This window comes from Gymnoscopelus braueri (genome assembly GCF_963280865.1).
Source record: "Gymnoscopelus braueri genome assembly, chromosome: 23".
Classification (NCBI taxonomy): Eukaryota; Metazoa; Chordata; class Actinopteri; order Myctophiformes; family Myctophidae; genus Gymnoscopelus; species Gymnoscopelus braueri.
The window spans coordinates 7389172-7416141 of NC_137625.1; the positions used below are offsets into that span (position 1 = coordinate 7389172).

A 26970-nucleotide genomic window follows, 5' to 3' on the forward strand; every position below is an offset into this window, starting at 1 on the left:
TCCATCATGTTCACTTGATTTAAGAGCGACCAACTCTTCCTCTGCTGAGGGTCTCTTCCTGAGAGCACTGATTGCATTGTTACCGAGACACTCTCTTTCTCTCTCTCCCTCTCTTTCTCCCTCTCACTTTCTCCCTCTCTCACTTTCTCCCTCTCCCCCCGCCCTCTCTCTCTCTCAGCCCTGTGTAACGGGCTGCCAGTCTCAGCTATAAGGGTGTGTGTGTGTGTGTGTGTGTGTGTGTGTGTGTGTGTGTGTGTGTGTGTGTGTGTGTGTGTGTGTGTGTGTGTGTGTGTGTGTGTGTGTGTGTGTGTGTGTGTGTGTGTGTGTGTGTGTGTGTGTGTGTGTGTGTGTGTGTGTGTGTGTGTGTGTGTGTGTGTGTGTGTGTGTGTGTGTGTGTGTGTGTGTGTGTGTGTGTGTGTGTGTCCCCGCTGGTGGTGCTGAGTAACCCTACATCTTATTAACCAGCTGTGTGTGTCTCTACCTCATCGCCTCCAGCCATGGAGGATGAGTTCTATAGGGGTCTAACCTCTCATACTGGAGGAGAGGCACTTTTTTTCCTCTCCTTTGGAGGGTGTGTGTGTGTTAGTTCACTCTACCCAACAAACTAATAACAGCCAAATCCTGGCTCAGTCCACCAACTCTGTCTCTCGCCGCTTGCACCACAATGTCGCCGATGTCGCCCTTTGCTTGAAAATCTACAATTTTTTTCTCTTTCTTTCTCCTCTCTCTCTCTCTCTCTCTCTCCCTTCGACCCGCACACTCACACATTTCCTTTTCCTCACTAACACGAGCCTCGGCACCAAACTACATCATTTAATGATTATATGACCTGTCTGTGTTCACAGAGAAGAGACGTGACCCTCCAAATGGTACGTTCATCAATATCTATATCTAATCTAATAACTATAAAATAAAAATATTCAGTCATTATTTTATATACATGCATAATATATACTATCGTTGCTGTCGGGTAGAAACCTTGTCGTTTTGGTGACCATTGAGACTTATGCAATGGTTAAAAGTGAATTTAGATAGCATGTTGTTTAGAGTGATGCTAGGTTCTTGGTTTACCTGTGATCCTAGTTTACTGAGGCACTACACTGTGCCATTTGATGTATGTGAGTAGTTCTGGATAAGAGCGTCCGCTAAATGCCTGAATTGTAAATAGTGTGTCCAAAACTGTTCCTTTTTTTATTATTATATTTTTAAAAAATGATAGTGAAACTAGCCGATCTCAAGTTCGCAGCGACGCGTTGTGTGAGCTTGTAGATCTGCTATTTTCACTACTTTTGTGTGACACTCTTGTATGGTGAAGTAGGGCATTCATTCATTTACAAAAAACAAACCAAAAACATAAATAGTTAAACTATGGAGATATGAGGTTTCTGCCCGACAGCAACACTATACTATACATATATTATATAACATATATATCAGTCCTAATGAAGACCACAAAACATGTTCAGAAGTGTGTAAGGGATCCTATTACAATCTTTCTGATTAGATCATTGGATGTCAGACTTTTTATTCTAGTAATAAAGCACATTTAGAACTACAGCATGGATTGGTAGCCTTGAACAGGAATATTTACTAGAAAATACATTTACAACACTCTGATTCCTGCTGATTTTGTGTCTTATCAACGTAGTTTAAAATGGAAAGGTGTTTCTGTATACGTTTGTAAGTGGAAGTATAGAATATATAGCCTATATCTGTTCCCTAAAAAAATAAAACGCATTCACAGGCTATGCTTTAAAAAAAAATGAACAGACTTAATGGGAAGGATTATTGTATAATTATTATTATTCTTTTATTTTATGTCAATGAAAAAAAACTCACCTTCCACTTGGCGTCCGACCCATAGTTTACAATCCTCTGGATTAGATACATTATACATTATTATTATTCACACACCCATCACCCATATACATTTTTTTTTACATGGACAAAATGTGCACATCCACACCAGTGTGTGAATTGATGTAATGAGAGGGTTGCACGCCTGTGGAATCATTGCTCACAAAGTTATAAAGTCCATGGAAAGGAATTACTTTTGTGGATTTGAGATCATGGAAGTAGTTTCATCTAATCAGATTATAGAGAAGGTTGTGTCCATAACAATGTCTCTGAGAACGATCACAGACCTTATGCAAGTGCTGCTTATCCTGTCCTGTGTGATGAGCTGTGTGAGCAAAGCCCTTATTCCTACTAATCCTACAGTGTTAGTCACTGTAGAGTGGAAACATATTGTTGCTGTCGTGTGGAAACCTTGTAAGTCCAAAACCGTTCCTTTTTTATTATTATTTTAAAAACATTTTAAAACGGACAATCTACAAGCTCTTAGCGCCTCGCATCGCGAAGCGTTGTAGATCTGCTATTTTCACTAGTTTTGAGCAACACTCTTGTATGATTAAGTAGGGTATTTAATATAAATATTTGAAACGGGGACATACAAGGTTTCTGCCCGACAGCAACAACATGGTATGTAATGCAGACACCTCTCTACCTATGTAAAGACATATCTCTCTCTCCTTCCTTTCCTCCATTGTCTATCGTACTTTCTCTCTTTTGTACCTCTTTTCCATTTTGATTGTTCCTTTTGCCACTCTCCATCTTTCACTTTCTCTTAATCCTCTACTATCTCTCTGTCCCCTCTCCCTCCCTCTCTCTCTCCCTCTTTTCTCCTGCCTCTCCCCCTCTCTTTCCTTTCTCTCTCTCTCCCGCCCCCCCCCCCCACTCTCTGCCTCTCTACCCCCCACCCCCTCATCCTGCTCTCCTGCCATCTCCCTTGTTTGATGGTCATTTTCCACTCTCGCTTTCGGCTCTCAGAAACCCCCCCAGAGGTCTAGAATCTCTCTTAACCACATGAAGGATTATATTACTCTATACGCTGTGCCATTAGTGTGATACCATAACCCTGTATTACTCACTATGTGTTACACACACAACATGCAGAACATGGTACAGTTACAGTCTCTATTTGCATTTGGCCTGCTTTACACATGCGCACGCACACACACACACACACACACACACACACACACACACACACACACTTGCGCGTGCAAAGTCAGTATGTCAGTGTGTTAAATGTTTTTACTTAACCAGTTCCTCATATTAAGTGTTACGCGCACACGAGCAAGCATGCACCCTCTCTTCTGCATTTTAAAAGTCAAACCACAAGTCTACATGGAAAAGAATATCCCCATTTTTGCACTCTAAAACTTAATTATCCACTTATCCCATTGTTTTCCATTCTGTTCTACTCCATCTTCAAGTTGTGTGGAATTGTTTGCCTGCTGCTGATAGAGCAGCATTAGAATGTATTGGTTTGTGGCCTACTTGAAACTTACATTATGTGACAAGGCGTGCCGTGGATTCAGAATGCTGCACTCTGTTACACAGAATACACGCACAGACGGACACAACAACTGAAGGATTTGAACCTGTGAGGTCTTGAATAAAGGACAGTCGATGATGAAAAGAGATGGACATCTCTTTTCATCATGCATAACTACTACACATGCCACGTAGTTGATCTACTGTATCTTAACTACGTAAACCCTCTATACTTCTTTGACTGTGGTCCCCACAGGTGCCGCCTGTCTTTGGCCGCCTCTTTTTTCCCCCTCTACACCAAAGTTATTCACTGAAAATAGCTGATCGAGAATAGGGATGCTAGGGTTCAAGTGGTCAATGGTAGGCAGTCCTCCCCCATGCTAATTTAGCATTAGCTTAGTCATACTGTTGATTGTTAGCTTGTTCTCTGTATTTCCATAAATGATCGGTGTCTGTCGTTATAACTGATATGGCCAGCTAGCTTTCCCTGGATAAGAAGGGCTAAACAAATGACACATACTGCAGTGCAGTACTATTCACTTAAAGGACGACTTCACCCATTTTCAACCTATCTTCATATAGTTGGTCCTCACTAATGCTTTTCATAATATGGTGTCGACTTGGTCTGTGTCTTAGAGGGGAGATGTGGACAGTTCAGAACCCCGCCTACCAGTGACATCATCGATGTCGAATCCAAGCTATTAGAAACTGCAGGCTTTCTATTCCTGGAAAGTTGCCGTGTTTAATGAAAGCCATTGTTCTTGTGTTAATAAAAATAGATACAAAAAAAAAGCCCAGCAATGATGTCCGGTTTCTGAACTGTCCACAGCCCTCCTATGAGACACAGACCAAGTAGGAAAAAAATGTACCATATTATTTTGAGCATTAGTGAGGACCAATGATATGAAGATGGGTTGAAAATTGGTGAAGTTGTCCTTTAACCGCTTTGGGATTTGTACCCATATCCATCCACACACAGAGCGTTCACTGGCCCTGTTGACATGCTATTTTAGTATTGGCGTCATTGTCCTGTTGACTGCTAACTAGCCTCTGCTCTGGGCGTATTTCCGCACATCCTGAGCCGTTATTGTTCTTACTAATGAAGTGTCCCTGCTAATGATTTGTTTATGTGATTTTAGTCGGGTCAGTGTCTGGACGTTGTGGATTGTAGACACACAGTGATGCTGGTATAAAGAGACACCTACCTTGGTGTCTTATGACTAGAGGTTAGAATCGCCCGGTGGAAGAGGGTACCAAGTAGGCTGCAACTGTAGGTTATCGTCTTAGTGATTATTCTATCGATAACTTTTTGCCATTATATTCAACTAAATCGTTTAGTCTGATTAAGCACTGTTTTATTTGTCACACAACAGTGTCCTGGAATAATAGCCAATCTACTCTGATTAAATTGATTAGTTCAATTAGCTGTTGCCCCCCTAGTACAAAGAGGTCAAACTGTGTGTGCGTGTGTGTGTGTCTTAGGCCGTGCAGCTCTGTTCCTGCTCTTGTTTACATTTTTAATTGGTTGATTTTGAAAGGCTATCCTTGTCTTTTTTCAATCATAGGCTAGTTCTTCTATCCTCCCTCCTCTGTACTCTGTTCTCTCTTCTCTCCCTTTCTCCACTGTTCATAGTTCTGCCCCAGTATTGTATTCATATCTCAGAAATGAGAACCACAACGCTGTCTCTCTCTCTTCCTGGTTCTCTCTCGGACAAATTGTTGACTTATCTATCCATCTCGCTCTATTTTTTTGACTCTTTAAAAAGAAAACACTTTCTCTCACTCGGTCTCTTCATCTTTATCTTTACACTCCTGCTACATTCTTGTTCTTTTTCTTCACTTCTCCCTTTCATCTCCTTTCTCCTTATCTGGCCTTTCTCCTATCTCTCTTCCATGTTCTCTCATTCATCATGTCTCATAACCCCACAGAGGTTGAGATTAGTACCATGGGATTAAACATGGATGGGTTTTAATGGTTACGTAAATCCCAGACAACCGATTATTTTTGCCGGGATTAGGACTCCAGCAAACTGCGTATGTACGTATGAGCACATGTTGGCGTAGGCGTACACATGTTGTTTTTGGAGGGAAAGGGAGGAGAGATGGGCATTGGTGGGTGATGTCTCGAAACGGCAAGCCAATCGGATCATGGTGACTTCATGATGATGCACCCTGCTGACATGGGAAAAGAGCGTTTATAGAAACTGTCCGTGAGGGAGACAGACAGATGGATCAGTCATCCGATGCAGAAGAGACACGACAAATGAACAGACGAGACTCAATCAACCCAACCCACAACGTTACAAGAGACGACGATGGAGGCACTTGAAGAAAAAGAGTGTGACTGAAAGACAGACAGACAGATTGGAGCAAGAGCAAGAAACTGATCAAACGAGCAAAGAAATAATGAATGATGGAAGCAGTGGAAAAGGAAGAGTGAAAACAGTGCTTCAGAGGAAGATGGACAAACACTTGGGCCAGACCATGACAAAGCAAGCAGCGGAAATGGAATAAGTCAAACGGAAATGCGATGGAGAGAATAGAAGACGTGGAATGAACTCAGGTGTCTATTCCTACTTGCCACTTCACTGTCGTAAAGAGCTGAGCCTGCGTGTGGAATTAAACTCTCTGGATGTGAGCGCTCCCAGCGGAACCAGAATCACTCTGAACAGACTTGGACCCATTCCAGGACTTCACTGGTCTGTCTTGACGTCTAGAACCCTAGCCCTAACCCTAGCCAGGCTTCCACATAGGCCGTCAACCTCGCTGAATCGCAGGAGGGGTGATTACATCACATCTCGCGTATTAGCAAACCAATCAGTCGTCTAATTTCAGAGCCTACGTCAACACCTCAGACACTGAACTAAAGTGGTCGAAGACCCTTTGACCGGGCAAGTGACATTTCCCTGCCTCTGATTCTGACTTTTGACTCTTGTCCACGTCTCGCCCGCGGCCGTTCACCTTGCTCGCCGCCATGATGTTCTGCACCACCTTCCTGTCGGCGCCCTCCGAGGAGACGTTGGGCGATGGCGGAGGATTGGGTGTCGGAGTAGGAGACGTTGGCTGCCTGTCTACCCTTCACTGCCTGGTTCTCCCCCAGGATGAACTGTACGCTCCGTTCGCCGACCCCGCAGCCCGTCTCTCCCTCTGCCAGGACAGCAGGGCCTGCAGTGCGGTGGGGAAGATCTTGCTGGACGTCGACATGGCGGCCTGCGGGCCGGGCGACGAGGGGTGTGTGGGCCGGGGCACCTGGATGAGGAGGCAGCGCAGTCGCTCGGCCTCTCCGTCACCCAGGAAAAGTCCTAAGTGTCCCAGAAGTCCCTTTAGGGAGATTATGAAAGGTGCAACAGTTAATCGAACTAATAGATTTAATTGATAATATGAAATGATAAATGTTTAACAATAGTGAAAATAGCATATCTGAAAGCAGACAAACCAGCAGACAAGCAAGTAAACCTGTAAATCTATCGACAAGCTCTCATCGCTCCTCGTTGTGAGCATGATGGATCGGCTATTTTCTCTAATCTTGTGCGATACCATTGTACAATAAAGTATAAATTAGGGCTTAAAGGGATACTCCACTTTCAAATAAAATAAACATTTAAAAAATATATTAAAAATAAATGAAAAAAGTAATGGAAAAATCACGGCCCCCTCACGCATTAGAGTGTCCTACTAATGTGTGAGGGGGCCGTGATTTTGCCATAACTTCTTTCATTTTTTTAAAATATATTTTTTTAATGTTTATTTTATTTGAAAGTGAAATATCCCTTTAAGTGGTTAATCATCTATTTAGTTGATTATGAAAAAAAAGTGGCCCCAAAGCATGCTTCTCTGTGAATCGAAAAAGTAATCGATAGAGATTCGTCGATAGCTTTAGTCCTAGGAGAACAGACATTAATTTTGCTCAATAGGATTTTTTCTTTTTTTTTGCAACCAGGTGCTCATATAGAAGCTTTCAAAGCTAAATGGAGACAAAAAGGTAGGCAGTACGTCGACACAAAGGCCTTCTGCAGGTCGCTTTCTTATGCTCCAATCTCTGAGAGAGACAAAGGCCTAAGAAAGAGACAAAGCCGTGTACAGCACTGTACATGTACAGTATGTATGTATGTACAGTAGCTGAGGATAATGAACAGTGTTTTCATGCAGGTCGCTTTCTTATGCTCCAATCTCTGAGAGAGACAAAGGCCTAAGAAAGAGACAAAGCCGTGTACAGCACTGTACATGTACAGTATGTATGTATGTACAGTAGCTGAGGATAATGAACAGTGTTTTCATGGAAATGCAGGAAGTAGCTTTGTTTGTTTTTATTTGGACCCCTTAGACAAGGCGAAGAGAAAGTCGCAACTTTTTAAGCATACAAATCCTTGCAGGATCACAGTGGCTGTGTTCACCGAGTGCTGTTTATTTAAAGCTTTTAAGCAGGTCATCCTATTCAGATTCATTGTGTGTGTTTTTGCTTCAACCCTGAATTAGAACAGTTTATTTTCACTGTGGTGACTGAAGAAATCAATCTACAGTATGGACTTAAACCCAGAAAATATATTTTTTTTTTTTTTTTTTACATTTTAAAAAGGTAGGTTTGGTTTTAAATATGTAGTCTTAGTCACTTTTCCAACCAAGCAGCATCAACATGAACACAGAGACAGTCTTAACATACATAGGTGGTACTTTGTAGTTCCATGGGAAGAGTGACTTTACACGCCCATACTGAAAATGTATGGTATTCCTAGTGAGGTAAGCAGCCACATAATTCAAATCTTAAAATAATTAATAGCACATATTTTTATTGATGTACATTCTCCATCGATGAGTTTCAGACTGGTTTTGCATCGTCTGTTGGCAGTGTTAGACGTGTTTTATTATTGTAGTATGTGTGTGTGTGGAGGGTGTGTTGACAGTGTGAATGAGTTATCCTCTACATGGGCAGTGGTGACAGCTTGTTTGTGTCTGTGTCTGTGTGTGTGTGTGTGTGTGTGCATGTGTGTGTGTGTGGCATTGGCAGGCTTTTTGCCATATGTTGCTATTGCTTACAATGTGGTGGCTTTTTGGCCAGCATACAGATGAATGGAATGTGGTGCTTGCTTGACGACAGAATTTAAATTAACCACTTGAAACCTAGCATCCTTATTCTGTGGCAAACGTTCCCCGAAAATAGCTGATCTACAAGCTCACAGTGTGCCGCAACGTGATGTGTTGTGATCTTGCAGATTGACTATCTTCAGTGATTTTTTTGGAGGACTAGGCCACCTAGCATAGACCCCTCGGGGACTCTGGTCACTAACTAAATGGGGTTTAAGTGGTTAAAAAAAGTAATTAGAATTGGACACTGACTGCACAGGAATAATGTCTTTGTCATCATACCTTATGCATGTCCGGTGCCTCATGCATTCGATGAATGCTCGTTTTATGGTAGGAGTGTTCAGCAGCAGCTTTTTGAATATGCCATGCAAATAACCAGCTAAATAGTCAGTGAAGAATCTAGATGTTGTATTGAAACATGATTGAAACATGAGTTCACATGCGTCGCAATGAAACATACAAGTGAAAAGTTGAAATGTTCTTGTTACAATCATGTAAAGGAGAATTTTTAACGCAATGATTTGTAAATGCACAAAAACACTGTTTCCATCCATTCAAAGATTGCCAGTTCTGTTATGTTTTTCATGTACCTGAATCCCTGTTTCATAAACTTGAACTCATCAACCGTTATACAAGTCCCATCAACCGTAAACCAAATAACTCCCAACTGTAAAGGCCATTAGCTGATGAGTTACATAATGCAAAAAGAACATCCCTTGTGTAGTACATCTCCTATCTATGGCTACATAGGTAGCAATTAATCACAATCAATCACTCAGTAAGGTACACAAACCGGCAGGCCTGGTTTTGATGTTAATTTAAAGGTGAATGTATTATTATTATTGTTTTACGTGTTAAATAGCTCTATATTCTAATAGTAATCATTGCTATAGGGTATTTGTTCGGTAATAGGTATCCTGCATCCTTTTATAGAGGATGCAGGATAAACAATTGGAAGTGATGAATCAGAGAAATGAGCAGACAAAATTGGAACTGGAACACTAATAAATTGAAGCTGATAAATGGGTACTCTCTCCTGATTAGATAAAATTGGCAACCCACCTGAAAATGTATTTTCAGTTTATTAAAGAGACTTGATGATTGCCATCAGAATATAGAGCTTTAACATTAGAACAACAAACTTTGAGTTTTAACCCCAAAAATTTAACTTGCAGCACCTTTAGGTACGAATTTGTCTGTTAAGCTATCAAAACAAACCATAACGTAAAATGCTGTATGGATGAAGTGCTCATGTTTGTACTCTTGGTACTGTAAGTGCATTGTTGGTACTTCAGTCCTAACTTTCTCACCGTCTCTCTCTCTCTCTCTCTGTCAAGGTCAAGTTGCGTTGCCCATGGCGACCGTGGACATCAAGAACCCGGAGATCAACAACGCGCCGCGTTACCACAACAACTCTCAGGTGAACAACATCGTGCACTCGCCCTTCCCCAAGAAGGAGAAGAAGGTAAAGACCAAGAAGAAGAAACTGACCAAGGCGGACATCGGAACGCCCAGCAACTTCCAGTGAGTCACGCCACCGGAGAAAGAAAGAGCCAGACTCGTATATTGCCTGGCGTCCCTATTTTGGGCATGTCGTTAGAAACGTTCAAAAGTTTTCAAAAATAGCTGATCAACAAGCCCACAGCGTGTTATGAGCTTGTTTAGTTCCTTAAAGGAACTAAATAAGTGAATGCTTTTAAATGACAGCAGGGTGTACATGTTGGCAAATTGTCCCTGGTAAAGAACCTTTTTAAGACACAATGTGACATCGGTTTGATCTAATTTGACCCCAGGTTCCCCATTCGAGAAGACCTTTGCCATAAGGTGTGTGAAGTACAGGACTGCATGTACTGTACTTAAGCCCTATACTGTATTTTATTCTACAACAAATAGTGAAATTAGACGGTTTACAAGTCTCAAGTGTGTATTAAGTAAACCTTGCCGAGACATAGGGCAAGAGCCTATCTCCTACACCCCCTAGACATGAGGCTAGCATGTCGCAGGGACTTACCCCCCAATCCAACCCTTGATGCCAAGCAGGGAGGCATTGGGTCCGATTTGTATAGTCTTTGGTATGACCTGGCCAGGGAATCTAACCCTGACCTCCCAATCTCTTTGGTGGACACTCCATCTCCACGCAGCAGTGGAGATGGAGAATATGAACGGCGTGATCTGAATGTCTAAACTCAATAAACTCAACAGTAGAGTTCACCAGATTGCAAAATGTTCTATAGGTTAATCAGGTCACATACAGCCCTAGTGATCTAGTCACCCACTGGTCCCATGTGCCGCTGATGAAACTGGACTGAGAGTTATAAATCCTGACAATCTGTTATTTTCATAATCTGTCACTGGAGTGGAATCGGTATAACAGCAAATGGAGTGTATTCATATACTGTATATTATATAATCTAGAAGTAAGTGGGTCGGAGTAGCTTATTGTCGGTATCAGCCCCTGAGAGATGGATTGCTGAGTCATTTCCCAGTACTTACTGCACGATTTAGTTACCCAAGCCATATGCTGAGTTGGCGGTGCCCGGGATTGAACCCAGAACCTTGAGGTCCAGAGGCGAGGTTTGCTCTACTGACTGAGCTACCCGGACACAAATATATATATGGAATCAATCACACACATTTACAATTATTGAGAGTTCTTGTGGCCGCTGGGCCTTTTGGAACTGTAATGTGATTAAGTCAAAGCTTCATTAGTGCATTCATCCCTATGGACTCCTATGGACTCTTACTTACCTCTCCATCTCCCTCTCTCTCCTTCTTTCCCTTTACAGGCACATTGGACACGTAGGATGGGATCCTAACACAGGCTTTGATGTAAGTACACAATCAGTGTGTGTGTGTGAGTGAGAGTGTTAATGTGTCTGTATATTTACATGTTTGACTGTATGCCTCATCTCCATTCGCCCTTGGTTGTTCTTTCAGTCAGTCAGACACAGTGACAATCAGATATCAGTCCTTGAAAACAGATATTGCATGATCGAATATGAACTCCGATATAGTATGAGCCTGCGTCAGCGTAAGTCTTCAGCCCGGGGGTGCGGATACATCAGCAGAGGACACTGTTTCTGTCACTTTAATCCACCGACTGACTCCCAAGAAAACAAATGAATAAACAAACGGTCTCATTAGTGGCACTAATTCGTCATTGTTAGCTTAAACATCTGCGATTTTCCGCTGTTTTTGAAAAAGATTTAAAGTGAAAGTGTTTTAGTTTGTTTTAGTAATATTTAACCATTGAAAAGTGGCCATACAAGGTCTAAGCCTGACAGCAACGGTATGTTATGCAGTGTGTGTGTGTGCGTGCGCTCAGACATTTCTGTCACACGCTTGCTCCTCAGAGCTTCAGGCTACAGCGGAGCGACGGATGCATACTGTAGATCAGACCATGATAGCTCAGAATAGTTGTCCAAACTTTAAATTCAAGCAGAGGATGTTGTGTTTGTCAGAAGCTGATCTCACCAACCCTTAGGCTGCTGCAAAACTACAGATGAGTCACTGAATGCATTACTTGCTGCATTACACCGTTCTCACGAGAAATATCTGGAAACATCTGCAGTAGCTACTGCATGAGGGAAGAATTCTACAATGACATCCTTTATAATCTAGACTATCGAGACATGGGAGTGCATCAGAATAAAAGCCTGGTCAGTCATTTGATCTATGGCTAAGGGATTTAAAAGTATTTACAGGACTGTGAATATGAAAGTATTATTATTATTCCAAATGATGAACCAGAGTACTGGGGAGTAATGTTCTCACTAAGCCCCGTTTAGCCAACAATTTTTTTTGTGCTGATTACTTTTATTTGAATGAGAAATACTTCCTGCGTCCTCTTTGGACACACAACAGCATATGGTGTAAATAATAAATTGCATCTACTGTATGTTAACGAGTCCTTCATTAGACCCCTGCTGGTAGTTGAAATGTTCCACCAGCAGAAGGCAGTATAAGAGCTTGCTAGTGTACAGCCTATGAGGGAGTTTGTTTGAGCCTGTTTTCAGTCAGCTGCTAAACATCTTTTAATGGGGTTCTGTACACCAGAGGGTACAACATGTAAAGACAACCTGCTCAATGAGTGAAGCTTCTTTAATATGTATAAGATATATAAAAGGTCGATGCTGTTCAGAATGGATCTGCTCCCTTTCGAAACTTTCTGCCCCATCTTAACCTTGTGACCCTCCCAACACACCATAGCATAATGTCTTTAATGTATGTATTTCTCACAATTTTAAGTAGAAACCTTTTGGTTTGGTAACCTGACTGCATAAAACCAAAACCTGTAAACAGTACATTTAAAATAGATTTGCATGTATATTGTGTTAATCAAGCGTAAATGGGTTTTAAATTCAAGTCTTTAATCATCCCTCTCCTGCAGTTGAATAATTTGGATCCGGAGCTGAAGAACCTGTTTGACATGTGTGGCATCTCTGAAGCCCAGTTGAAGGACAAGGAGACGTCCAAGGTCATCTACGACTTCATCGAGAAGAAGGGAGGGGTAGAGGCCGTCAAGAACGAGCTACGGAGACAAGGTGAGCAGTGCAAGCATCTTGATTGATTGATTGATTGATTGATTGATCAATGATCCCTGAGGGGATATTCTATGCCACTGGGTGTCAACGTTGGTACAGGGATCAATACGGTTCCAAATGGACCCTTACAGGTCTGTGAACTCTTGAGAGTGTGCAAATGGAACCGAATGGAACCTTACGGGTCCATTCGGTTCCATTTGCACACTCTCAGAGTTCAAATGACACTGAGGATTGTATAGTGTAGATCGGGGTCCCAGAGATTAACCCATTAACTCATTGAGTGCCAGAATTGCCAGAATTATTTCAGAATGATGTTGTCCCAGTGCCAGAGTTTTTTTCAAAGTAAAAAAAAAGTGCTTAGGAAGCGAGATACAGCCTTTTTCAGTTCTAAGTTAAACAAGGAGTGGATGGAGCTGCAAATCTTCAGATGATGATATCTTGGGTTCTGAACATGTTTTTTTTAATTATTTTTTTTACTATTATTTCAAAAACACGTAAAACGCGGCGTTGGCACGTTGTGCCATAGCGGTAAAAACATGTGAAACACGTTAATGGCACTCAATGAGTTAAGACCGGGAACGCATCTGTGTGTCATTTTAAGATTTCTTTGGCTATTCAGAAATAGCAGATGTATAAGCTCATAGAATAGATATATTTTTAAAGCGAACATTTGTAACTCAAATCTTTGCTTCTGGGGGGGGGGGTCCCTGGAACAACATATTTTGAGATGGGATCCACGGCCAAATACAGATCATTTTGGGTGGTCCTGACATGAAAAAGGTTTGAGGACCACTGATATTATAGCAACATCATTTTTTTTTTAAACTGTTGTTTAAAAGACATTTGTAGAATCCCCATAAGCAAAGATTTGAGTTACAAATGTTCGCTTTAAAAATATATATATTCAAAGATTTGCACACATCTTTATGATTTAAAAAAAATAACAGATCTACAAGCTCATAGGCCGGCACTCGGTGCCGCGCTTTGAGCTTGTAGATCTGCTATTTTTTAATAGCCCAAATAAATCTTAAAATGACACAGATGCGTTCCCGGTCTTAATGGGTTAAAGAGATGGGGGGGAAAAAAGAATTGTATCAGGAGACGGTCTGTGGCCCTAATGCATATCAGACTGGGGGTCCTTGGAATTAAAAAGGTTGAGAATCTTATGGACCACAAAGAAAACAAGCCCCTTTTTATCGTTTTAGCATTACCTTTGACTGTACTTCCTGTACTGTTAAAAAATAATCGTGTTAGAAGATATGAATGCAGTTCAGTAATACCTTCCTATTGTTATTCCTAACCCAGGAAAACTCATGCTGATCTCCAAGCTTGTAGATCGACTATTTTGTCTATTTTTAAAATATTTTCGCGATTTCCATCCCCTGGAACCCCACACACGTGTGTGTGTGTGTGTGTGTGTGTGTGTGTGTGTGTGTGTGTGTGTGTGTGTGTGTGTGTGTGTGTGTGTGTGTGTGTGTGTGTGTGTGTGTGTGTGTGTGTGTGTGTGTGTGTGTGTGTGTGTGTGTGTGTGTGTGTGTGTGTGTGTGTGTGTGTGTGTGTGTGTTTCCTGACGTTGCTCTCCTGAAATTGTTTTGGCTGGGTGCGTCCGCAGACTCCGCACTGACGGCGCAAATGAACTTCCTGTTTTCTTCCTAAGGGAATATGGGCAATATGGAATGCGTGGCTCTTAACGACACTTTAGAAGTTCACAAACAATGCCCTGCCAGGACTCTGTGGGCCCGGCCATACATAACGTCATCTCAGTCCCATGTTAACTCTCTCAGTGCCACGCCCCGACATATCCCGAGTTTTTCCCGAGTACCCTCAGTGCCAGCACGAGAAATCCCGAGTTTTTACTTTTGACTGTGGTCGCGTTATTCTGTTTATTTTTCATGATCACTTTCGCTTCCTGACTACATCAGACTCACCCGGAGCCGGATGTAAAAAAAAAAAATTCATTTCCGGGTCACGTTGTTTTTCTCCGGTGATTTTCGGCCAGAATAGGGAAAGTCACGGTTTTTCACACGGTATAAAAAGCGAACGGAGAGGTCCACGTCTACTCTCTTTGGTCTGGGTGACGATCAGTCATCGTAGTCGTGTATCGCATCGTAATTTAGCGCGATCAACGATTGTCGAAAATGTCAACATCCGGTTCTGACCGGATATGACGTGAGCCTGTTTGGGAGGGGGCGAGTGAGCCAGCGAGATCATCAATGTGTCGATTTGTTGCTCTCTACTGGTAGAACTGTATTATGGGTTTAAAACCCCAATCAGATCATTTATTTGAATGAAAAATTACAAAATTGCAAAATAAAAAAAAACGCAAATTCCTGGCAGTTTGGGAGTACTTTATGAAAATACTCTTGGCACTGAAAGAGTTAATGCATTATGCAATCACGCCTTTCTAGTTCAAATCAACATATTGTCATTGTCCAGCGGAAAAGCCTATTTATATCACACATAGTTAGACTCTGGTGTTCAAGTGACTGCCCACCCTGAAACGGAACATATTGTTGCTGTCAGTTGAAAACCCACAGACAGACTTAACCACTTTCAACCTGTGTGCAACCTTACAGGTGGCAATGTTTTAAAAAAATTGCGAAAACAGCCAATCTACAAGCGAAAATAGCCAATCTACAAGCGTGTGCTTGCTTCTTGTTTTGCGACACTGTCATACTATGACAAAGTGTAATAATCCATGTTGCCATTGTGTCCCTCAGGCCCTCCCAGGTGGAGTGGTAGGTCTCTAATCTCTATGCATGGACCTGCTGTGATAGAGGTCACATCTTGACATGCACTTTGTATGTGTGTGAACTCTGTAACCATGTGTGATAAAGAATTATTATGCAGTGTTATCTCTATAACTAGAGAGAAGTAGGCATTTCATTGGCATAACGCTAGATGTCCTTGCAGATGTGCTTGCAGCAGACACTCAAAGCAATGCACCTTAACTGAGACAACTGATCGTTTCTCACTGCAGACGTTAGTTAGGGCAAGGCTGCCTCCTATTGGTGTACTTGGAAACTGCATGGTATTGGTACCAGCAGTTTAAACCAGATCTAGAATGGATGAATGTTGACTCTAGCATGGTGTGAGCCACTTTGTGTGACCATCTGCATCTTTCACAGATTTCACAGTCAATTTACAGGGAAATAAATCACCTACAGTTGAATATTGTCTCTGAAGGCCTGGATGTGAACTGTAAGTGTTGAATTATAATGAGTCTAAGAGTAAGGCTGAATATTGTCTTCCAGTTATTATTTTTCAACATGTCTGATGTGTGGGGGTTTGCAGTGAAAGACCAACAAGTATCCGAGAGTGACATTATGCCAACTAGGCCAGGGGTTCTCAAACTTTTTTTATATACAAGGACTGGGATTGCCAAATGTTTTGGCAACCCCATACTTTACTTATTTATTGTGTATTTCAAGGATGAAATAAAGCATGCATTGGTTGCCTTGAATAGGGATATTTATTAGAAATTACATTTATAACACTGATCCCTGCTGATTTTGTCTTTTCAGCATAGTTTAAAAGCTACAGAAAACAGTTTTCTGTACACATTCCTAAATGGAAGCTTACAGTACACAGATCCTTCTAAAAATATCGTGCAAAGGTTCATTTTCTTCCTTAATATAATTCAAAAAGTGAAACTTTCATAATAATCTCGATTCATTGTGCTTTAAGTTAAATATTTAAAACCTTTTTTGTTTTAATCTTGATGATTATGGCGTACAGCTCATGAAAATAAAAAATCCATATATTAGAATATTACTACACTATTAATACAGAAATGTCGACCATCTGTGAAGTATGTGAATTTAGCACAATACTTGTACTTCCGTATGTTGACAAGCTTTATGGAGATGCTGATGCTAATTTCTGTATTATAAATCTTTTTTTGGAGTGGTCTCATGTAATATTCTAATTGAGATATGGATTTTAGATTTTCATGAGCTGTGTGCCATAATCATCAAGACTAAAACAAAAAAAGGTTTTAAATATTTCACTTTATGCGCAATGAATTAAGAATACATGAAAGTTTCACTTTTTGAATTATATTACTGAAAAAAATAACTTTTCCACAACAATTGTTTTTTGAAGAGAATTATCTGTATAGCCTATATCTGTTGCCATAACCTTAATAAAAAAATGAATGAAATAAAAAACAGAAAATGCATTCTTAGGCTATGGTTTTTAAAAACAAATGAAACAGACTTAATGGGAAAGACATATATATTTTTTGGTCAATGTGCGACCCCACTTGGGGTCCTGACCCATAGATTGAGAACCTCTGAACTAGACATACTGTAGGTAGTACTTAAAACATTTTTAACAGTCATTTCTCTCTCTCTCCCTTTCCAGCCCCACCACCCCCGCCCTCCAGAGGAGGCCCGCCTCCCCCGCCCCCCCCCCACCACGGCTCCGCCCCTCCCCCTCCTCCCCCTCCCCCCGCCCGCGGCGGCCGGGGCGCCCCGCCCCCGCCTCCCCCCTCCCGGGCCCCCACCTCGGCGCCCCCGCCGCCGCCCCCCTCCCGGCCGGGCGTGTCGGCCCCGCCTCCGCCCCCTCCTCCCCCTCCCAGCCGGGTGTCCCTCCCGCCCCCTCCTCCCCCCGTCTCTTCCCACGCCTCCCTTCCGGTGGCCCCGCCCCCTCCTCCCCCACCCCCTGCTCCGCCCAGCATGGGCGCTCCGCCCCCGCCCCCGCCCCCTCCGCCGCCCCCGCCCCCCCCGGGGCCCCCTCCCCCACCGGGACCCCCCGCCGTGGTGTCGGAATCGGGCGGCGGCGGAGAGGGTAAGGGTGCGGCCGGTGCGCTGCTGAGTCAGATCAGAGAGGGCACGCAGCTCAAGAGGGTGGAGCAGAAGGAGAGGCCCACCTCCACCTCTGGTGGTGGTGGTGGACGGGACGCGCTCCTGGACCAGATTAGACACGGCATCCAACTCAAGCCTGTAAGTACTGGAGCACCACCTAGAATATTACAAATGTGGAAAAAGTACTCAAATTCTTTACTTAAGTAAAAGTACCAATACTGCAATATAAAAATACTCTGTTACAAATAAAAGTCCAGAATAAAAAATTTACTTGAGTAAAAGTACAAAAGTATTGGCATCAAAATGTACTTAAAGTACCAAAAGTAAAAGTACTAAATATTTGAAAATAGCCGATCTACAAGCTCACAACGCGTCGCGATGCGACGCGTTGTGAGCTTGTAGATCTGATATTTTCAAATAGCCAAGGTTTAAAATAGGTTTAAAGTGGTTAATGTATGTTTCATTAAATCATAATTTATATCTGAAAAGTAACTAGTAACTAAAGTTTTCAAATAATTGTAGTGGAGTAAAAGTACAATATTTGCCTCTGAGATGTAGTGGAGTAGAAGTAAAAGTATTGGAAATTGGAAATACTCAAGTAAAGTACAAATACCTCAAAATTGTACTTAAGTACAGTACTTAAGTAAATGTACTTAGTTACTTTCCACCACTGTATACAATCAATCAATCAATCAAATCCGTTTAACCTTCTGTATCTATAACTTCAATGCTGAATTTACACCGTGGCCTCAATAAAGGACTATATTATGCACTGGAACTTCACCTGAATCCAATATCATCATATTTTAATGTTTAACCAAAGCTCTCGATAGCGTTACAATATATTGATACTATCATATTGTGATATACAGTATATGTCGAAAATGTACAAGCTCATAACACATTGTGAGGTTGTAGATGGACTGTTTTTGATAATTGTCAAGATAAACAGAATATACATATATTTTTAAAATAGGGTTTAAATGATTTAAACCAGGAAATAATTGATATAATATTGATATATTGTCCCAGCCGTTTACCCAGCTCTTACTGAAATTAAGAAACGTTCAGACAGCGGGCGATTAGTCACCGCCGTCTCCATCGTCTAGTGATGACAATGTTCGGGGAAGACGTTGTCATCACGGCAAGCACCAACACATAAACACTTTTTATTGGCCCCTACCGGATAATACAGCTTTTTGAAGCTTGCTGCTCCCACGCCCAATTTAAGCAAATGAATTATTAAAGTTAACATCTGGTAACAGTGAAGAAATGTCACCATAGGACTGTGATACCAGTAAAAATGAACTGAACGCCGTAAATGTCTTTCCATGAGAATATTGCCACTGATGTCACAGTGTAAAATAGAACATTTAGAAATGTGTTCTCAGAGTTAAATTGACATTGAGAATTTTACATGTGTACATCTGACTAGGGCGGGGCGATAGGACTTCAAATCAATACCACAATTATTTCAAACTTGTGGCTTGATTACAATTAATGAATGATTATTAAAAAGTGAAAATAGCAGATCTACAAGCTCACAATGCATCGCAATGTGCTTGTAGATCTGCTATTTTCGCCACCTTATCAGACTAATCGATTTAGTCAATTAGAAAAAATCTATATGAATTTTCTTGTGTTCATTTGTTGATATTTAAGGAAAACAATGTTAACAAAAAAACCTGCTTCTCCACTAATTGATTAAGCTACATGATCAACATTAAGTCGATTATTGGTTCTGAATGTCGGTTTCGATATATGTTTGGTTGATTGCCCACCCCTAGCCCAGAGATCTATTTTTGGTAAGTTATCAAATGGGGGTCTGTGGGCAACTAAAGCTCTTCTATGTCACACTTGCCACCGACAGAAGCATTTTGCGAAAAATGGAAACTGTGCAGTTAATGAATGAGGAGCTTTTCTCTGAGTTGAAGTGCTTTTGTTTCATTGGAGTTGATTCCTTGCTGATGTTAGAGAACCTCCCTTGAGAAGTCACTGGTTCTCAGGGACCCTCTGGAACCAACTCAAGGACCCCAGCAAAATGAGTTAATATAGCATCATAAAATCTGTTTAAACACTTGAGCTTGTAGATCGGCTATTTTCAAAAAGCATTGCACATTTTAAGAATATTTTTTGGAACATTTTAACCCGAACACAAATCTTGTTTGGGGGTCCCTGGCACAAAATATTTCCAGATGGTGGTCCGTGACCAAATCCATATACATTTTGGGACATGAAAATGTTTGAGAAACCCTGTGCTAACTGATGTGCTCTGGTGTCCTCCAGAAAGTGGAGGGAGAGTCCTCTCCCGCCAACGCGGCTCCGTCAGCGGGCATCGTAGGAGCATTGATGGAAGTGATGCAGAAGCGAAGCAAGGCAATTCACTCCTCAGGTACAAAACACATGCACACAGATGACTATCACACCATTATGTGCACCTTTTGACTGCCTAAGGCAGTGGCAGGTATTCACACACACTGTTATCCACAAATGATGCGATGCAACAGTGCGGACTAGCCGACACCGACAAAAAGGAGCTGCCTAAAAAGGAGCTGCCTATTTTCTTTTAAAGAAAATCTTTGCATCTGCCATTTGTACAAATAAATGCCCTCTCCTCCACAGATGAGGATGATGATGACGATGAAGATGAGGACTTTGAGGACGATGATGAATGGGACGACTAGCGATCTTCCTCCCTCCCACCCCCCCCCTCCTATCCCATAGAGATGATAATGACACTAAACTGTGTCCTGTCTTTGAATCTTTAATCTCAGTTGATAATTGTAAATGTTCTGTTGACTTGCTGTATATTTTTGTTGCCTTGCCTATGCTTTTTTTTTTATTAATCTGTGCAATACCTCATTTAATCTGTAGATGTATTGTCATTCTCATATCTCACCGTTTGTTTCCTTTTCTCTTGTCTTTCTCCTCCTATTGTCTTTCTTTGACACTTTTCTCCCCCACTCTCATATTCTCTCTCTCTCTCTCTTTTTCCTGTTTCTATACGTGACCATCACTCACTCTCTTTCTCTCACTTCATTTTAGACGGTAATCTTTGTGTCTTTCACTCTCACTCTCACGCCCGACTTATGCTTAGTCGTACGGCGGGATCTCACACCGAAAATAGCCGATCTTACGAGCTCACAAGACTCATTGTGAGCTTGTAGATCGGCAATTATCGGTGCGTAACACGATGCACAACCAAGTATAAGGGCACGGTCACACGTCTGCGCCAGAAGCGTCGCAGCCAACACATGTGGAGGCGTTAAGGCGGGTCAATTTCCCGTGTTGTCTTGCGGGTTGTGGTTGTGGTAGTGGTTGGCTCACTGAAAGAGAAATGGCTGCCGAGTGGTCAACCCGCAAGCCTCGTTCTTATTTTGGTTGATGCCCAGTCAAAGTTCACCAATGTTGAACTCCACGCTTCACACCCGTCAACGCACCACACTGGGACGCTCCACCCCTTTTGAAGTGAACTGATTATCGAATTCCTTATTTATCCCACTATCGATCCTTTTCTATTACTGTTGGTTGTTGACAAATTGGTTCTAGTCTGGGGCTCTCTATCGCTTTTTATTTAATTTCCACAGACTATCAAAGGTAGAGCACGTTGCCTTCAACTTATGCGCAACATTGAAGCGACATGGCCATGCAAGCCATTAAATTCATGTTGCTTGTTTTTACCGGCAAGAAATTGAACAGAAGTCAAAAAGCTTTATTAGAACGACCTATGTGCCAGTGATGTGCTTTCTATGACATGATGTCACGTCAGGTCCCGCTAAAATAGATAAGAGATTTGATAAGCCAAAACCTTAAGGATTTCAACAACTTCGAAATCGATTCTCGATCCCTCGCGACCGTGCCCCGAACGAGGCTTTATGCCGTCTCTCTTTCTGTCTACATCTCTCTCACCCAAATCCACCTCCCTCCCTGATTAACATGTGCAATTTTACATCAAGTTCTCTCTTGATCTGTAGAGTTGAATGTTTTGTTTCTCTTTTTGCTCGGTGATGGAAGAAAGGACTTCAAGAGAAAAATTTAAAACTGACAAGAAAAGAAAAAAAATGTATAGTTTGAGAGGAAAATGAAACAAAATGGAGAACGCTATTTTCATACCTGATCGCTCTTTCTCTACTTTATTTTTTACTTATTAAAATGATCTATCTAAAGTTAGGGCGCTTTTATTTTCTTAAAAACAAAGAACGGAAAGAAAAAAGCTCTTATTTTGGAAATGTTAAGCTTTCAATTAGTTTTTCGCTGTGGAAATGTAAATGTTGCTCACCAGAGGTTGAGTCTTGCTATATTTTTGCACAGATTGAAAGATGAGACTCGCTGCACGAGAACAGGACGTTTAACGAGGTCTTGTATCTCTGCAGAACACCATAGAAAACAACATACGTTGTACTTTGCATATCGTCACTGTCGGGTGGAAACCTTGTATGTCCAAAACTGTTACTGTACTTACCGTACTGAAAAAAGAACCTGTGTTCCAATGGATCCATATTATATATCTATATATATCCATATTATTTAGTCACCAGCTCTTGTTAATACCTTTCGTTGGTTCAATATTTATAAAATCCCACAGACACACTCAACCACTTTCACTTTACATTGAGAGTGAAACGCGTTGTGAGCTTGTAGATCTGCCAATTTCTGCTACTTTCGTGTGTGTATTATGTCAAAGTAGGGCATTAATTTACGGGGGGAAAAAACATAAAAAGTTGAATTTCTGCCTGACGGCAACAGATATTGTTGCTGTCGGGCAGAAAGTGGTCTGGGTTTTTATAAACATTTAACCAATGAAAAGTATTAAGAGCTTGTGACTGAATAACTACATTAGATTTATTGCAGCACAGGTTTTGGACATACAGGGTTTCTGATACTGTTGTAGAAGTCCACCCCTCCTATTTTTTTTTACACTGCTTTTGCTTATGGAAGCTCTGCTGCTTTCTGCATCACACTCAAGCAGAATTGATTGGAAAGAAAAGTTTTCCTCTTTTTTTTTCCAGTAGGGCCGGGCAATATTTTGATATATCGATATCATCGTGATCTGAGGCTAGATATCGTCTGGGTCTGGGATTTTTGATATCCTGACATCGTGGTCTGGCATAAGTCTTAATCCCTTAAGCCCTATTTTATGCTTTCCCGCTAATGTTGAAAATGTTCAACAATAGCGGAAATAGCCGATCTACAAGCTCACAACCAGTTGCTTTGCGACAAGTTCTGAGCCGATATAGGCTTTTCACTATTTTACAAAAATGTTGAATAAATAGTAATAAAACAAATTATCGTCTCAATATCGAGGTAGTTAATCAAAGAAAATTACAAGATATTTGATTTTGTCCGTATCGCCCCGCCCTACTTTTTTCAGTTACCTGAAGCTATCAAGAATGGGGCCAGTTTACTACTGGTAAAGATATACTGCAGTTCTGTTTTAAAGTGCATTTATAGTAACTGCTGTGTAACGGTTATGATAGACCTGTTGCAGCACCGATGTAGGGGGGAGCTCACTGTACACTTTGAAATGTTTCTTTTACAACTATCTAACACTACAATACACTACACTACACAAACAGTGGTCGCCACCTGATATCATGACTGCCTGCCAGTTGTGAATTTTTGTTCCTTTTATTTTATCATTTTCAAAAGCTGATTCATGGGGAATCTCACATGTTTTTTATTTTCTCTGTGTAGTTTTTTTCCCCCCCTTTTTTTCAGTAGCCACCAGAGTGTCGGTACACAGCTGTTTGTTTTGAATCAGGTCGTCCAAAATGTCAAGCTTGAGAAATAAAAGACGTATAGAATTTTACACGCCTGACCATCACAGTTGGGTTTCAGATGCCTGCGGCTGCTGTCCTCAAACAATGGAGGTGAATTAAGATTTCTTGTCGCTGCTTCCACTAACTGCTAACTGTTAGTATGAAAACATGTTGCTGCGCTTTGTTTCTGTCACTTACAAAGTTTGTGCAGGGGTTATTACAGTAAGTCTGTATAATGTATAATAAAGACATATAAAATTACACAGAAGCGTTCCCGGATTGAACGAGTTAATGACCCCTTGCCCCTGTCAGGCAGCCATGTTGGATGCTCTCGGGCAGTAAGGGCACCTTCACGCACGCAGTTCATACGCCTTGTAACCAACCTAGACAGCCGAGACTTCAGGTGTGTCAGTTTCCCATGTCGTCTTGCAGGGTTGTGGGCAGTCCCCGGGCACGAGAGCATGTATACCGTGTAGTTTGTTTGACTCATGTTGGAGTGGTTGGCTTACTGAAAGAAAGGAAAATGGCCGCCAAGTCGGGTCAATGACCATGCTACTTTCCTATTGGCTGGAGCCCGGTCAAAGCTCATCAGTACCAAACTCAAAGCTTCACTCTCGTCGTACTTCACATGCTTCAATGCTGTCGACATGCTGCATCGAGAAACTCCGCCCCTTTGCTCTCGTACTCATAGAATGGAAGTGAACTGGGAAGCTGACACACATGAAGCACATGTGTGAGCGTGCCCTGGCAGTAGTGCTAGTAGGTGTTCCAACTGCACTTTGATTGTGTCGGGCAGAAACGTCGTAGCTCTGTATTTAAATGTTTAGTTTTTTTCCCCGTAAATTAATGCCCTACTCTGCCATTCAAGAGTGTCGCACAAAAGTAGTGTAAATGGCAGATGTGACGCATTGTGAGCTTGTAGATTGGCTATTTTCCCATTTGGACATACGAGGTTTCCACCCAACAGCATGGGTTTCTATGAGGTTAAAGTGATATTGCAATATTATGAAAGTAAGTCGCAGATGGATGGGGGTTGACAGGTAAAACAGGTCCACCCAAAATGAAAAGCAATTTTGTCCCCCTCATTATTATTATTATTATTATTATTGGGTGAGGGGCAAAAATAATGTAGTGAATCAAAATGATTCAAATGTTAGCTGTTGAATGGAAGGAGTAATGTTGGCAGTTCCTCTTTATTCTTGAGTAATACGTTGTCCCTTGGTGATGTTAAGTGCTCAACTCTCATATCAAGATATTTTCTGGGGATTTTGTTTTTTTAAATGCAGATGTTAGTTTATATAGACAACAGCTGGGTTATAATAGGATTTTAAGCCTTCCCACCGAGGCTGGACATTAAAATAATTCTATCTTACATTGTACACTCAAATAAAAAGATTCATATGTGACTATTCCCGCGTTTGGTTTCTATCACTGTCCACATGGGTCTCCATACCTGTTAAAGGATGCATTTCTGTGATGTTTTGTGTGTGTGTGTGTGTGTGTGTGTGTGTTTTCTTCCCCTGCCCATGTGTATGTGATTTAGTAGAGCAATAGAAATGTCAGCACGTCTTTCTTTGTTTCTCTCTGCATTTCCAAGAGTGTGACTTTACGTTTATGCGTGTGTGTGTGTGTGTGCACAGACGTGTGTTTACATACCTGAAAGAGCGTGTGTGCATGTGAGCATGCATGACAAGCAGAAGAGTGATGAATGAAAGCAGCTCTCACCACATCCAGACAGCACAGACAGGCCAGGGAGCACAATGGATCTGCTAACAGCTGAACTCCAACCCTGTCCAACTCTCCTCCACACTAACTGTTGCTATTTCATTAGCTTTTATTCAACAATATGAGTATGACATAAGATGAAAATGTTCCATGTGAATATGGTCCATACTATTACTATAGGTAGAAGAAGTGTGATAGTGTAGGTGAGACATAACCACGTTTGTATGCACCCAATATACACAATGTTGCATTTAATGTACAGATTGTATTTATCTAGTATCCCGCTATCAATTCAATTGTTTGGGTGTCACAGATGAGATGTACTGTATGCTTTTTTTGCTGCATAGACATACAGTACATTAATGGGCTAGTGAAATTATCATACCAATCTTTATATCTGTCAAGTGTGCAAGCATGTGCGTATTCCAGTAATGCTGCCATGCTAGTGTACCAGAGAGTCATTAATCCTTCTATATTGTAAGCTTTGCTGCAGTGAGAGTGGACACTGGCTGACTACTGACAGGTCAGCTAATGTGCGCATCCTCGGCTAAAAGTAAACAGCCAACAGACACGCGTAAGTGGACATGATTTATGTATCCTAATGTAAGTCATGTCTTTTACGTCTTTTCTCTTTTCTATTTATGTGTTATTTACTCTATACTATAACCTGACACATTAAGTCACCTGACAGCGTGTTGTACTCTGTTCAAATGGGAATTAGCCGGTTACAACAGATCATCAGATCATCAGCCAACTACATTAAACCACTGGTTCTCAAAGTGGGGTACGCGGATCCACAGGGGTCCTTGAGGGGGTTCCAGGGGGTCCCCAGCTAAATGAGTTAGTATAGTATGATATCAAAATCACTTGGTTCAGCCTATATCGGCTGCTATGTTACTGTGAGTGGTCAGATGGGTGGGCCACGAAGGCTTTTGAGATTTTCAAGTGGGCCCTGATCCATAAAAGGGTGTACTGTACTTTTTTTTTCGCTGAGAGAAATGATCACAGTTATTAGATGGAGGCCATCACCTCCTGGAGCTAACCAGTTCAATTGGAGAATTTACAAGGAAACATTCTTTCAAAAAAGGCCATTTGGAACAAGTGCATAGTAGTCGATACAAATGTTACAAGCACATATAATATTGTACATTAAAATGGTCTTTGATTTTTAGCATCCAGCTTCTCCATTGAGAATGCTTCTGAAGTATATCGGTTTCTATCAGTAGCCTAAGGCACTCCCAGGCCAGTAAGGTATCTTGCCTAACTTCCAGAGGAAGATTGTTCCACAAAAGTGGAGCCCCTGACGGCTGTTCTATCCCCTTCTGTAACAACAAGGCTTGTTGTTTGGACCTCGAGTCAAGTAACAGCTGGTCCGACGATCGAAGGTTGCAGGAAGGGATGTAAATAGTTGGCATCATAGCCGTACTCAATTCCAAGTTATTTATTTGTTTATTAGTTCGTTTTTATCCTGTGGTAGACATTTTGCTTTATTTTGTGATTTTGTATTCCGGTTTGACAGTTTTGGACAGTATATTGAAATATATGATTGTTATTTGTTCAACTATTTCGTGTTTATTTTGTTGAATTCATGTTGATGGTTTTTAGGTAAGGGCAGAGCACAGCCTTTCCAACAGTCTGTTTCTGCTATAACTACAGTGTCTAAACTGTCTATCATTCTCACAGGGCCCTGCAGGCTGCGGGCCGTGGAACACA

The 26970-nt window shown here is 41.5% G+C and overlaps 1 protein-coding gene across 3 annotated transcripts in view; it reads left to right on the forward strand.

Annotated features, from left to right (window-relative positions):
• LOC308079967 (actin nucleation-promoting factor WASL-like) overlaps positions 1–24941 on the forward strand; it is a 56993-nt gene extending 32052 nt beyond the window's left edge. For 2 of the 3 annotated variants that reach the window (XM_080421636.1, XM_080421637.1), the window contains exons 5-10: positions 9759–9945; positions 11208–11250; positions 12812–12965; positions 17331–17911; positions 20060–20165; positions 20396–24941. In XM_080421636.1, coding sequence (XP_080277762.1) covers positions 9759–9945; positions 11208–11250; positions 12812–12965; positions 17331–17911; positions 20060–20165; positions 20396–20457 — 1133 coding nt within the window. In that variant the 3' untranslated portion in view covers positions 20458–24941. Of the gene's footprint in view, positions 1–845; positions 870–9758; positions 9946–11207; positions 11251–12811; positions 12966–17330; positions 17912–20059; positions 20166–20395 lie in introns of all 3 variants that reach the window. The other variant, XM_080421635.1, reaches the window with a different exon arrangement.
• Positions 24942–26970: the final 2029 nt, after the last annotated feature.